Raw genomic sequence first — 12588 nt, 5'->3', positions numbered from 1 at the left:
AAAGCGCGACTCACATTTAAACATTTCCTGTAGTGAATCCGGGATTTTAAAGCAGCCTGACTCCCTATAGCTGTCCCAGTGCAAGGACTGCCCATGTTCCCATATACCCTCACCTGCAGAGGAGGAGAGACACAGGAAACAACACACGTCACCAGCCCGTGTTCCTGGCGCCTCGTCGCACAGACTTGTGGGAAACGTAGTCTTCCGTTGTATCGCTTCACAAGAAGCCATTGTGGAAACGGCACTTCCGCATTGCGTCTGCACTAGTGCATTTTCCCGCAAAGTTGGGCGATTCTCTGGTCGTGCTCCGCACTCAGGTTGCATCGCTGACATGGAGGTTGGTCCAGGGTGCCGCACTCTTATGCAGGTCGGAGGGACCGTGGGCGGGTCCGGCTCGGAGGGAGCGGAGGAGGGGTGGCCCCGAGGCGGGAAGAGCAGACTTGGTGGAGCCTTCCTGACCTAGGCTGGGCCACAGCGTCTGGAAGCCTGTTGGGGCCGGGGAGAGGGCGAGCAGTTGGTGCTGCAAGTGAACACTCTGTGAGCACGGGGTGGCTGCCTGGGTCCGCCCTGAGCTTCTGTTATAGGGGCTGGCTTGGTAGGAAAGAAAATGGGAAGTGTGGAAAATCCAGGATTGCTCCGGCAGGCGGGTCTGCTCACGATCTGTACCTGGGGGGCTCACACATTACAGATTGGCTATGGACTTGCTGACCCACGCCTTCCCCGCTGTTGTCAGTTTCCTCAGGACACCTAGACCAAGTGGAGGTCTGGCCCCTCCTGCACTTTATAGTCGGCCTAGTACTTTTAGTTTGCGTTGATAGAAGTTCATAAAGTTACTAGTTTCCAAGGATGGAGAGTTTTGCGAGGGATGGTAGTCCAGTTTTCTTTGGAACAGAGCTAGATTTATGAACCGCTGTTTTAAATAGGAATACTTCATGATCACCGTGACCTGAATCCTCAGACTAACACTCCCATGCAGAGCTAGAATGATCCCCTAAAGGAAAATGTTCTAGTTTTGCAAAACAAGAAATTACTGATCCTACACTGTACTAGAGAATAAGAACTCATCCAGTTCCGTTGGGAATTATGATGTCATTAGTTCGTGGGAGATGTTGACTTGAGGCTACAAGTGTGTCTAGGGATTGACAGTAAGGAGACAAAGGTGCTTGAGTTTCTCTAGGAGAGAAATAGCCCTGCATACCTGACAGACTGTTTACAGTCCTCTCTAATCCTATGCTTTTCCTCTGTCGTCTACTGTGGACAGTGTCTAAAACTGACTGTCACTAGATGTGGGATCTGCATTTCATGGTTCTCCTTAAACAGTTCTGGAAACGTTTATCCAAGTATTTATACTATGTCAAAAGAGTAAAAGATGAATTTGAAGAAGTTCACTCCTGGTCCTGTAGTTTGTACACAGTGGCTGCTCACACAGTCTTTTTGTTTTGATTCTTGTTTTTTGTTTGTTTGGTTGGTTTTGTTTTGAACAATTGGTAAAAATCATTTTTATTATACATGGCTATAAAATCAATACATAAATTATTACATAGACATACAACTCCTATCCCATCTATATTTTCAACAAAGTGTATTTTCAATGTATACTTTGAAAGATCTGATGCTCACCCAATGACGGAGCTATTCATTCTGCTTCCTGAGAGATTCTTTGTGCTGGGCATGGGCAGATCTTCATGGATAAATCCATAAGGTATTTCTGTAGGTTTCTCTGATGTGTTTCACACAGTCTTGTGTGCTCTTTCTTACTTTGTCACACTTCAGTCAAGCCAAGTGTTTGTGTGCTGGAGACTGGCTTATGCCATTAAAGTCTACTGATAAGGAGCGAGCGGGGTATTTTTTTAGCCTGGTGGTGGTGATCCACACCTTTAATCCCAGCACCAGGGAGGCAGAGATATGTGGATCCCTAAGTTTGAGGCCAGCCTGATCTACAGAGCAAGTTACAGGATAGCCAGGGCTACACAAAAACACCTGTCACAAACAACAACAAAACGTGGTATTTTAAAAAAAAAACAAATTTTATTAAACTTTCCTAGTTGAAGTATAAAATGAGTGTAAAGATTCACAGCTTCCATTCCAAATGACCATTCTAACTACATAGAAGTCTGCTGAGCTGTACAGACTTTGGGTCTGATTAATTTCACTGTGCGATTTTTTTTTTTCTCTTAAGTCTTGTATGAGAAACATGGTCTTTACTTACATATCAGGATTTTCTGTGGCTTTTGTAACTATAATTAAAACACTTCCCGGTAAATATCACTAATCCATGGGAACCTAACTGTTTTCACCGCCTTAGGGATCAGTGCTCTTACATCATGGATGTTGCAGCAGCGTACGCACTTAGAACTAGAGATCCTTTGCATATGCAGAGTTTCAAGTAGGCACCCCTGTGATTGCAGCATATTCTGGGGTGTAACTCTGCCATTTGACTTTTGGAGGTAGAAGCAGGAAATCAGGAGTTCACCGCTACACTCTGCTTAGAAAGTTTAAGGTCAGCCTACGTGAAATGAGCCTTGTCAAAAATATTCTAAAACAATAGTTTAAGGATGTATTAAATGCATTTTATGGTTCCTGTCATCCAACTTAGCACCAGCAACCAGACAGAAATCCATCCAATCAACACTTGGCTGATTTTCAAAATTTCTACATGTGATTGAAAAGTTCTTTTGGCTGTGTTTGACACAGAATTTAATATTTTTTCACTAACAAACTTTTGTTAAAGAGATTACATTTTGGAGATTAGATACTTCCTTTTGTTTGCTCTGTGGGGGAACAATTTTCTTCTTTGCTTTGCCTGTTTGTGGAGAACATTTGTTAGCTTTGGGTTTTGATCTCTGTATGTTTCTGACATGACCTCATAGTGCTTTCTTTTGTTCTTTCCTGGATTCTTCCAATCTGCTCCTTCCCTTCCCATCTGAGACTTCAGTCATTTCCCTGTTTTCCACTGCAGTTGCGATGGATGCAGCCCTCCCGTGTTCACATTCCTCTGTCTTTCTATGGAGCTTGGATGGCTTGCCCAGAACTTGCACAACAGGTTCAACTGTGTGTGGAACATTTTCTTATAGTTATCCAGAACAGTGCTCCAGCTCTGCATGTGGGTCATGACAACCACATTCTCCTCTGTCCTTCACATTCAGCCAGTAAACCTCTAAAGTGGCTTTCTTCCTCTTTCAGTGAGGAATCCAGTCTCCAGCGCTGTACAGTTGCCCCTTTCTGTAAGGTTCTTTTCTTTGTCGTCTAATGTTTGTATAACTGAAGATAAGAGGGAAGGAATTATTGTTTTAGGAAGTCACATATAGGGACATTGTTGTGTTAAACGTTGTCCTTGGGAAAACTCCAAAAGTGAAAGTCTGCAGGATGATGACGATGTTCTGGTGGTCTGTGTGACATCCGTCGGGTAACATGGAGAGAAGATACAGAAGTTATTTGTATAGGTTTGGATGGGAGACAGAAACATGCAAGGAATGAAAAATGTGAAGCATGGATTTTTAGCATTTTTTTTTCTCCTTTTGGTTTATAGATATTTCCATTCTTGGGTCTGTCCGTAGCTGTATTCAAATGTGGTGACATATTTTGAGTCGAAAAAGTATGAGTCAGATTGTTTGGCAGACCTTTTCAAAGACATGCAATTGTTATCTTCTCTGAGGTAGTAGCTACATAAGAATTAAATAAAACGGGTGAGATTCTGAGCCCCAACTGTTTACAGGATGGGCTGCGCTTAATATTTCTTTAGAAACAAGTGGTAACATTGTACTGGATAATATAAATGACTGTTAGATTTGTACATTGAACATAGAGAATAAAGCATGTGTTAGTTACTTGGAATACGTATTTTAAAAGCATATTAGTTTGCAAGTAAATGACACCTGTGATCTCCTATTCCATGTTCAATGTTCCAAATAGGCACTAAGTCATGGCACTGCAAAATGTGTTAGCTAAAAACAAGAATTAATGATTGCTGCCTGTCCCGATGTACATGCGGGTCAAGAGCTGGGCCAGAGACCTGTGGGTTGGTTACTTTAGCCTACCTTTGTTGTGTTTTTAAGGCAGCCTGTTAATCCGTAGATCCTCTGTATGCAAAATGGAGTCACTAGTAGCTAGAAGCTAACTGGGAGTCCAGGCTGACTTTCACGTCCGCATAAGCTCCTGCTAATCAGGGCTGTTTGGTTTCAATGAAGGAATATCTTTGAGGGACACAGGCATGGTATGCAAGAGTTCTCGGACTTCCCCTTTCTCCATTCTGTTGGTCTAGCCTTGTGTCTAGGACCAGCCTCCATTCCAAAGAAGGGAAGTTAACCCGACCCTTGCCATCTCATAGGTAAAGAAAGTGGAAGGTGCGTTTCGTTTCTTCTCATCTCTCACCTTGTTAAGATGCTTTCAACAGAGTCTTCTTTCTGGGGCAGGTGGTAGATGCCTTTAATCCCAGAATTTAGGAGGAAGAGGTAGGCTAGCCTCATCTACAAGATGAGTTTTAGGATACCCAGAGCTACATTTTGAGACCTTGCCTCAAAAAAAAAAAAGAAAAAAAAAAAAGAAAAAGGATGGGGGTTGGGGGAGACTGGCTTTAGCTGTTTTGTCATTCTACTTGTGACTTGAGAATCTGTCTGTCGACGTTCTCCTTGCAGTTCCCCCCCTGCTGTTTTGTCAGGAGACTGTTTCCAGTGTCTTAAGTTTCTCTTCCTCGAAGCTGTCCCACAGGCTCTGGGTTCTGTTGACTTCTCTGCTCCCCAGGTCTGTTAGGGAGCATTTTTGTCTGTGTGTCATGCTTGCTCTTCTCCTTCCATCCGTGTGACATAGAATCACTCACCTCCCCCGGCCGCAGTCCTGCTGAGGTAAACCACTAAGGATTTTCCAGAAGCACCTCCTGGTGAGGAGCTGTTGTTCTCCGGCTCCTGTCAGAATTCTTGCTCACACAGCCTGCTCAGCCTTCTTGAATTTCTTCAGTGATACCCAGACTGGCATTTGTTGGACGTTTTAATTAGTGTCCATCACTCGTTGCACATAGTGTAAGTTTTTAAAAATTTCTTAAAACGTAACTTTTTTCTTTTTTAAATGTGTTTTTTTTTCTTTTTTCTTTTTTTTTTAAATAAGAGAGGTCTTCACATCTCACAGACTAGCCTTAAACTCCCTATGCAGGTGAGGCTGGCCTTGAACACCTGGTACCCCTGCCTGTACCATCCAAGAACTAAGATTACAAACAGGCGACACCATCCTGGTTTCCTCCTTTTCTTTTATTCTATGGAGAATGTTCCATAAATCTTTTACACCTTCTTAAGTTTTTTTTTCCAGTCCTTTCTTTTACTTTTTTCTTTATATTCTTTTCTTTCCTTATTGAATCTGTTTGTATATGTAGGACCACATACCATGCTTTGCCTGTGTAGGAGCAGAATTTAAAAAACACTGTCCCTTGGTACCATGGATTCACTTGAGGTCATCATTACAGTGGGCTCTAAGAACTGATCTGCTGAGTCTCCCCACAGGCCTTCAGTGTTCTTAACGTCTCTTTGTCATGCTCTTGTAACCTCTGGCAGCTTTCTGTTTGCTCAGGTGTCCTTCCTTCTGCCAGAGTCTTTGTAGTGTCTGTTCCTTTGTTTTTTCCATTCAGTATGGCGTTTGCAGCTCTGTCTTTGTGCTTCTCATATTTTATTGCATGGTTGATTTCCGACGTTCTTACTTACCTGTGGAGTTATATTACCTTTTCCAACGTTCTTACTTACCTATGGAGTTAGAATCTTACCTTTTTATTTAGTTGTTTGAATTCTCCTTTAGATTATTAACACAGGTAGGGTGGTCAGGGCATCTTTGGGATGTTTTGTTTTTCCTTTGAATGATCCATGTTTCCTTATTTGTATTCCATATAGTGCTTATTGATTTTTGGCCTTTGGGAATAACAGTGACCACCCATCTTGAGCTAGAATGTATAGGACGTTCAAATGTGTTCTAAGAAATTAGATGCCTTTCTGTATCTGTGAATTGTTAATCCTGTCTCTCAGCCGGTGATCGCACTTCTTGCCGCCTGAGCTCTCTGGATTCCCAAATGATCCGCAGCAGTGTTATTTTAAATATGCCTCAATGGCTGGGCACTTCCAAACTTTTCCGTGGCTACCACACACTCCCTTCCGGTATTCCTTAGTTAACATTTTTTTAAATCTATATTTCATTTCTGCTACCCCAGACCCAATTGGGGGAGTGGCCTCTGGAGCTGCTTTCCCAGGTTCTTATGTATCAGCAGACTCTTAATTTTAATCTCTCTGCTTCTCTGTCATGGTATGGCTGGTTCTACCCCCTCTCAAGGCAGAATCCCTCTTCTCTCTTGCATTTCTCATGCAGGAATCCTAAAAGTCCTACCTCTTTCGTTCTTCCTTGCCATTGGGTGTTGGCAACTGTATTTCCCAATCAGCTAACTGGGGGCAGGCTTCCTTCATCCTACATGTAGGACATTGTAACCAGGTTTTTTTGGGGGGGGGGTGGGTAACATAATTAGCATGTGTATCTTTCATTCGAGAATCCAGAGAACTCTGGCTGGTGGTCAGAAGTGCCATCACCCGCCAGGATTAACATCCTGGGAAAGGAGCTAGGAAATTGGAGGCTGTCCTCCAAACTGCATTGCTGGCCCACTTAGGAAAAGCAAAGCAACATGGGTTTTCCTAAACCACTAAGTGTAGTCTGGCTTCATACCTGGAATCCATACAGGGAATTTATAAAGGGGACTTATTAAGAGAATGTTGACAAGTTAATAAAAATTGTAAAGCGAGTCTCAAAAGAAATCATAAGTAACTGGAACTGATAGAGGAAATCCAGAAGTATCTCATTCTTATCTTAAACACGTCTAAGTGGTGTCACATCATTAAATCAGTGTCATTCAAAAGAGCAAAAGTACCATCGTCATATGATGCAGTCTCTGCCCAGTTGCACAGTTTCCTGTTAGTAGAGCCGCACGCACTTGTGATGCTTTGCTCTGGTTTCCTACTTTTACAAGTGCTGCGGCAGGGGTAAATAGTGTTTTACTAGATCTGTTTTTCTGATCCCTGAAGTTCCCGTTACTCATTTCAGTTACAAAACTGATCTCAGAATTCCTCTGGCATGAATGCTTAAATTTTACTTTATATTTCTTTTTCTATAATTTTGAGGTCATCCAAATGTGGCTGAAATCTTAAGTTCTATAATTTACTTAATCTTTGACAGTGACATTGTGGTGCACATGTTTGTGACGAACTGTTTAGTCACAGAAAACAATGGAATTCTGTAACTTGGGTCAATATAGAAGAGTCTAAAAATTATTGTTTCAGATACAGAAAGACAAGTAATCACATGGCCTCAAACGCAGGTTGAGTCTTAAGAATTTTAACTTACAGAAGTTGGAGAAATAATGATTTTGCCCATCAGGCAAGGGAGGCCTTGGAAAATAATGGTCAGTCGGTGCTCTTATACAGTTAAATAGAAGGAAGAAGCTTAAGAATAAATGTTGCCCAGAACGGTGACTGTGAGTCACCATTTTGCAGTACATATCCTAGAAGAGTAGAAGAGACTTCGGTTTGTTTTTTGAGATAGGGTCTGTTCTCTCTGCGTAGTGCTGGCTGCCCTAGAACTCGCTGTGTCAATCAGGTTGGCTGGAACTCATAGAGATCACCTGCCTCTGCCTCCCAAGTTCTGAAGTTAAAGACAGGCATTAGAACTAGAACCCCTGGCCTAACTTTGGACTTTTTAAACTTAGTAACATGATGTGTCTAAGGAAACGATCATTTTAAAATTGGTGTAAAAACAACGATGAGTCTCCCTATAGCAAAATACCCCTTTGAACATGTAAATCTCTGGTTTTCTATTTTCCAGCCTTAGAACAGAAGAAATAATGTCCTGCTGTCATTGGCCATTTGAGAACTATGCAGTGAGATGAAAAGCAATCCAATACTAGGACGTAAAAATAAATAAGGGAAGATAGTAATTAGAATCACAGATCATAGTTCTTAAACTCAGCAGACTCAGATAAAGTTGTCGTGATTTCAAAGACTGCATTATGAATATGGTAAACATATGAATAGATGTTTAAGAAATAAACACAGGGTAAAGGGAGAACGTGAAAGAATGTAAGAGCGATGTCTGGTTATCTTAAGTATTAACGGAGTGTTGTTGTTGCTGTAGTTCTCAGAATGTATCCATAAGTACAGGATGCCCATTGGTATTTATATTATTGGTTATCATTATAATCTGATATTGGTTGACTTGTCCTTATTTCAGGAAATGCTGTCGTTTAGGGATGTGGCCATTGATTTCTCTGCAGAGGAGTGGGAATGTCTGGACTCTGCTCAGTGCAGTCTGTACAGGGACGTGATGCTGGAGAATTACAGCCACCTTGTGTTCCTGGGTGAGGCTCGCTTCCATCATTAAATTCTTTGTGTGTGTGTGTGTGTGTGTGTGTGTGTGTGTGTGTGTGTGTGTCTGTGTGTGTGTTGTATAAAGTATTTACAAATCTTGACCCGGGGGTTTCTTCCCTGCCTCTGGGTATTGAGTTCCCAAGTGAAAGACACACTTATAGCCTTTATATTTATAGTAACCTCTAAACAGCAGAGCTGGGCATGCCTACCCTCCATGCTGTAGAGTCCACTTTCCTATCAATTACCCCGAGTTATTACCTACTGTTTACTATGTTCCGTCTGGGCTGCTCTTAACTCTAATTGTAGCCCTCAGGGCCACACTCTCCTAACCCTTAATGCGTTGTGGCTTCTGCTTCCACTTCTCCTGCATGTTCTTCTCCCTCATGGTCCTCCTCTCCCCAATATCTCAAGAAGCTTAAACCCCACCTGTGTCTCTTCTGCCCAGCTATTGGCTGTCAGCATCTTTATTTACCAATTAGAAGTAACTTGGGGGCAGGGTCGCTCAACATCTTAGTGCAGACTGTCCGGGGCAACCAGTCTTGGGGTCCCCAAATTAACATGAAAATACAAACAACATTAGGCCAACCCACTGCATATGTGTATGGGTTTGTTATTGTTGTTTGTTTTGTACTTTGAGCCACAGTCTCTCTCTGTCATCTTGGCTGTCCTGAAATTGTGTAGGCAAGACTAGCTTGAAATCAGAGATCCTCCTGCCTCTGCCTCTCAAGTCTCAGCATTAAGTGCCACTGGGTCTGGCCCATAGTGAAGTCTTAATTCAAGGTGAATATTACATTTATTTTATAGCTCACAGGAGCTTGTATTTTCCGACAGTGAGGTTTATGGGCCTTCATCCCAGGAAGAACCGGGGAGATTGTTGATATAACTAAGACATTTTTTTTCCCTTTTTGTTTTTAACGTGGCTGTTTCTTAGAAGTATCCTTTACTCCAGTGGTGATGTCCACAGGCACAAGACATATCTTTAAGTATTAATGTTATCTCTCGTAAATGAAGGAAATGATGTTCGGTATATCGTCCCCACGCCCGCAATAGCAGAATCCTGGAATACACAGGTTATTTCCCAGACGACTAACACACAAACAATCATATTCCTTTTTCCCACAAACAGGTCTTGCTTTCTCTAAGCCATACCTGGTCACGTTTCTGGAGCAAGGACAAGAGCCTTCAGATGAGAAGAGACAAGTAGCCAGCACCATGCACCCAGGTGTGTAGGAATGAGGGGGTCAGAGGGCAGAGTATGAGGTCCAACGGAAATGCACTGGGAATGTTAAATGGTAACGGAAATCAATTTTTAGATATCCCCATTTGTTTATTTACTTATTCATTCATTTCTGTCAGAAGATATCTATCTTATGATGCCTTAAATCGCCAAGGTTTCTTTTCCCCTCCAAAGGAGTCTATCTGCCTGTGTTTACAGTGACTGAAAAAGTTTGTCATTCTGCTGAGAGTCTGCCTTTCAACGGAATTTTGACTGTTTCCTATACTTTTAAAAATGTGTACATGTATTTAAAGACCGATGTGTGAAGCTATGATAATACAATATAATCACCAATAAATTTCTTTCACATCACTTACATGTATGGTAACTAAAATATTTTTATAAGGGGCTGGAGAGATGGCTCAGCGGTTAAGAGCACTGACTGCTCTTACAGAGGTCTTGAGTTCAAATCCCAGCAACCACATGGTGGCTCACAACCATCCGTAATGAGATTGGATGCCCTCTTCTGTTGTGTCCGAAGACAGCGACAGTGTACTCATAAATAAAATAAAAACAACAACAACAAAATCTTTTTATAAGTGCTATGAATGATTATAATTTTTTCTCAGTTTTTTCCTCTCACGCACTCGGTGTCTCTGATTTAAAATACACACCCTTTGTGAATATATTTCATAGATTGAAACTTTATATGTCTAAAAGAATGTTTTTAGTAGCTCACCAGTTGTTTTCCAGAATTTAGTGGGTTCAAGATTCTCTTTTTATTATTTTACGTTTATTTTTGTATTATTGAAGGCTAGGTTGTCTAAAATACTTTGTTTATATATAAGCTGTATATTTTTGTGGGTAGAGTATACAATACACTTTAGCACAGTGTAATGTAGTGGGATATTTTCCCCCCACCAGTGAACTCTGGTTCTGTGAGCATCAGAACCGTGTGTGTTTCTACTTCGTATGTTACCATGAGTCCAGTATATAGTTTCTGCACTGACTCTTGGAAGATTGTCTTATCTTTTAAGCAAATCTTCTTAGAATTTAAGCTAATTTTATCATCTAGCCTTTGATTAATATGTCCCTTCAGCAGCCATTCTATCTTTATAGGGGAACTTGAGGTTTTTTTCCTTTTCTTTTCATAATATGATTGAGATGCTTATCTTCTTGTGAAAATACAACATAGAGCTTCCTGACTTCTTGAAATATAATACCTAATAATATTATGAAGAGCCGGCATACAATGCAGTATAATATTTTGTATCTTTGGGGCTGGAGAGATGGCTCAGCGGTTAAGAGCACTGACTGCTCTTCCAGAGGTCCTGAGTTCAAATCCCAGCAACCACATGGTGGCTCACAACCATCCGTAATGGGATCGGATGCCCTCTTCTGGTGTGTCTGAAGACAGCTACAGTGTACTCATAAATAAAATAAAAAAATTAATCTTAAAAAAAATATTTTGTATCTTCTAAATTAAAACTATACTTAGGATATAAAGTATGTACTTCTACATTCTTTCAACCTCAGAAATCACCACTAACATAACATTTTTCATATTTAGCTATTTATATGTTTATGTATGTCTGGCCATAGATTTATATATTTTTAATGGGCTCATTTCTGTTAACATAATGTCCTTAAGAAGCCCCGTTATTATTAATGGTGCAACTTTCTTTGCTACTTAACTGTTAGTAATATTTCATTATTTCTGTGTTCTATTTGAGCTTCCTCTTATTTCAATGGGAATTTAAATTGCCTCCATTTACTGCATTTTCAAATTATACTGCAGTGAATATAGGTGTGGAAATTTGTAATTTGTCATTTATCTGTGAAAATATGAGTAATGGTCTGCATGTTAAAGATAAGCATTATGAATTGTATAACATGTACAAAAGCAATGTAAATATGTATAAGTATAAAGAATCTTCCCCCCTTTTTATTCATATCTCAATTTTTACTCTCCAGATATAAAACCGTATAAATGTAAAGAATGTGGCAAAGCCTGTGATTGGAACTCACTCCTTCTTGAACACCAGAGAACCGATTCAGGAGAGGATGCCTACACGTGTGAAGAGTGTGGTAAGGCTTCTGGCTCTTACTCAGTGCCTTCTGAGCACCATATAATTGATACAGAAGAAAAAGCCTACAAGTGTGAAGAATGTGGCAAAGTCATTTGTACTTGTTCAGGAAATTCTAGCTACCAGAGAATTTGTATTGGAGAAAACCCCTACAAGTGTGAAGAATGTGGAAAAGCCTTCTCTACTCATTCATGTCTTGCTCAGCATGAGATAGAACACACTGGACAGAAATTTTATAACTGTGAAGAATGTGGGAAACTGTTTTATTATCCTTCTCACCTTACAGAACATCAAAAAATTCATTCTCAAGAGAATCTCTTTAAGATTGAGGTGTGTAGCGAGGTCTTTTGTGCTCCCATAGAACTTTCTACAGATCAGAGCTTTTGTACCGAAGAGAAGCCCTACAAGTATGAAGAATATGTTAAGGCCTTTAGCGCTTGCTCAATGCTTTCTGAACACCCAGGAATTCATCCAGGAGAGAAAGCCTTCAAGTGTGAAGAATGTGGCAGTCCTTTTTGTACACTCCATTCAGTATCTAAAATGAAAATTCATTGTGAAGTGAAATCCTTCAAGTGTGATGAATGTGGGAAAGCCTTTGCTAGTCATCTTTCGCTGATCCAGCACAAGATAGGTCATACTCGAGAGAAACCTTATCAATGTGAAGAATGTGGCAAAATGTTTTACTGTTCTTCAAACCTCAAGCAGCATCAAATAACTCACTCCCAAGAGAAACCCTACAAGTGTGAAGTATGTGGCAAGGTCTTTAGAACTTGCTGGCAACTTTCTAAACACCTGAGAATCCATTCTGGAGAGAAACCATACAAGTGTGAGGAGTGTGGCAAAGCCTTTTACACTCTCTCCTACCTTACTCAGCACAAATTAGGTCACACTGGGGAGAAACCTT

The 12588-nt window shown here is 40.9% G+C and overlaps 1 protein-coding gene across 1 annotated transcript in view; it reads left to right on the top strand.

Moving 5' to 3' along the window:
* Nucleotides 1-245: 245 nt before the first annotated feature.
* LOC114636950 (zinc finger protein 724-like) overlaps nucleotides 246-12588 on the top strand; it is a 14463-nt gene continuing 2120 nt past the window's right edge. The window contains 5 exon segments of the mRNA XM_028785043.1: nucleotides 246-337; nucleotides 8245-8371; nucleotides 9508-9603; nucleotides 11572-12585; nucleotide 12588. The exon segment at nucleotide 12588 is cut by the window's right edge and continues 2120 nt beyond it. Coding sequence (XP_028640876.1) covers nucleotides 332-337; nucleotides 8245-8371; nucleotides 9508-9603; nucleotides 11572-12585; nucleotide 12588 — 1244 coding nt within the window. The 5' untranslated portion in view covers nucleotides 246-331.

Source organism: Grammomys surdaster, unplaced genomic scaffold, assembly GCF_004785775.1.
Source record: "Grammomys surdaster isolate TR1022 unplaced genomic scaffold, NIH_TR_1.0 125089, whole genome shotgun sequence".
In the NCBI taxonomy this organism is placed as follows: domain Eukaryota; kingdom Metazoa; phylum Chordata; class Mammalia; order Rodentia; family Muridae; genus Grammomys; species Grammomys surdaster.
Note: the sequence above shows the minus strand (reverse complement) of the source record. Positions and strands in the feature narration are given on the sequence as shown.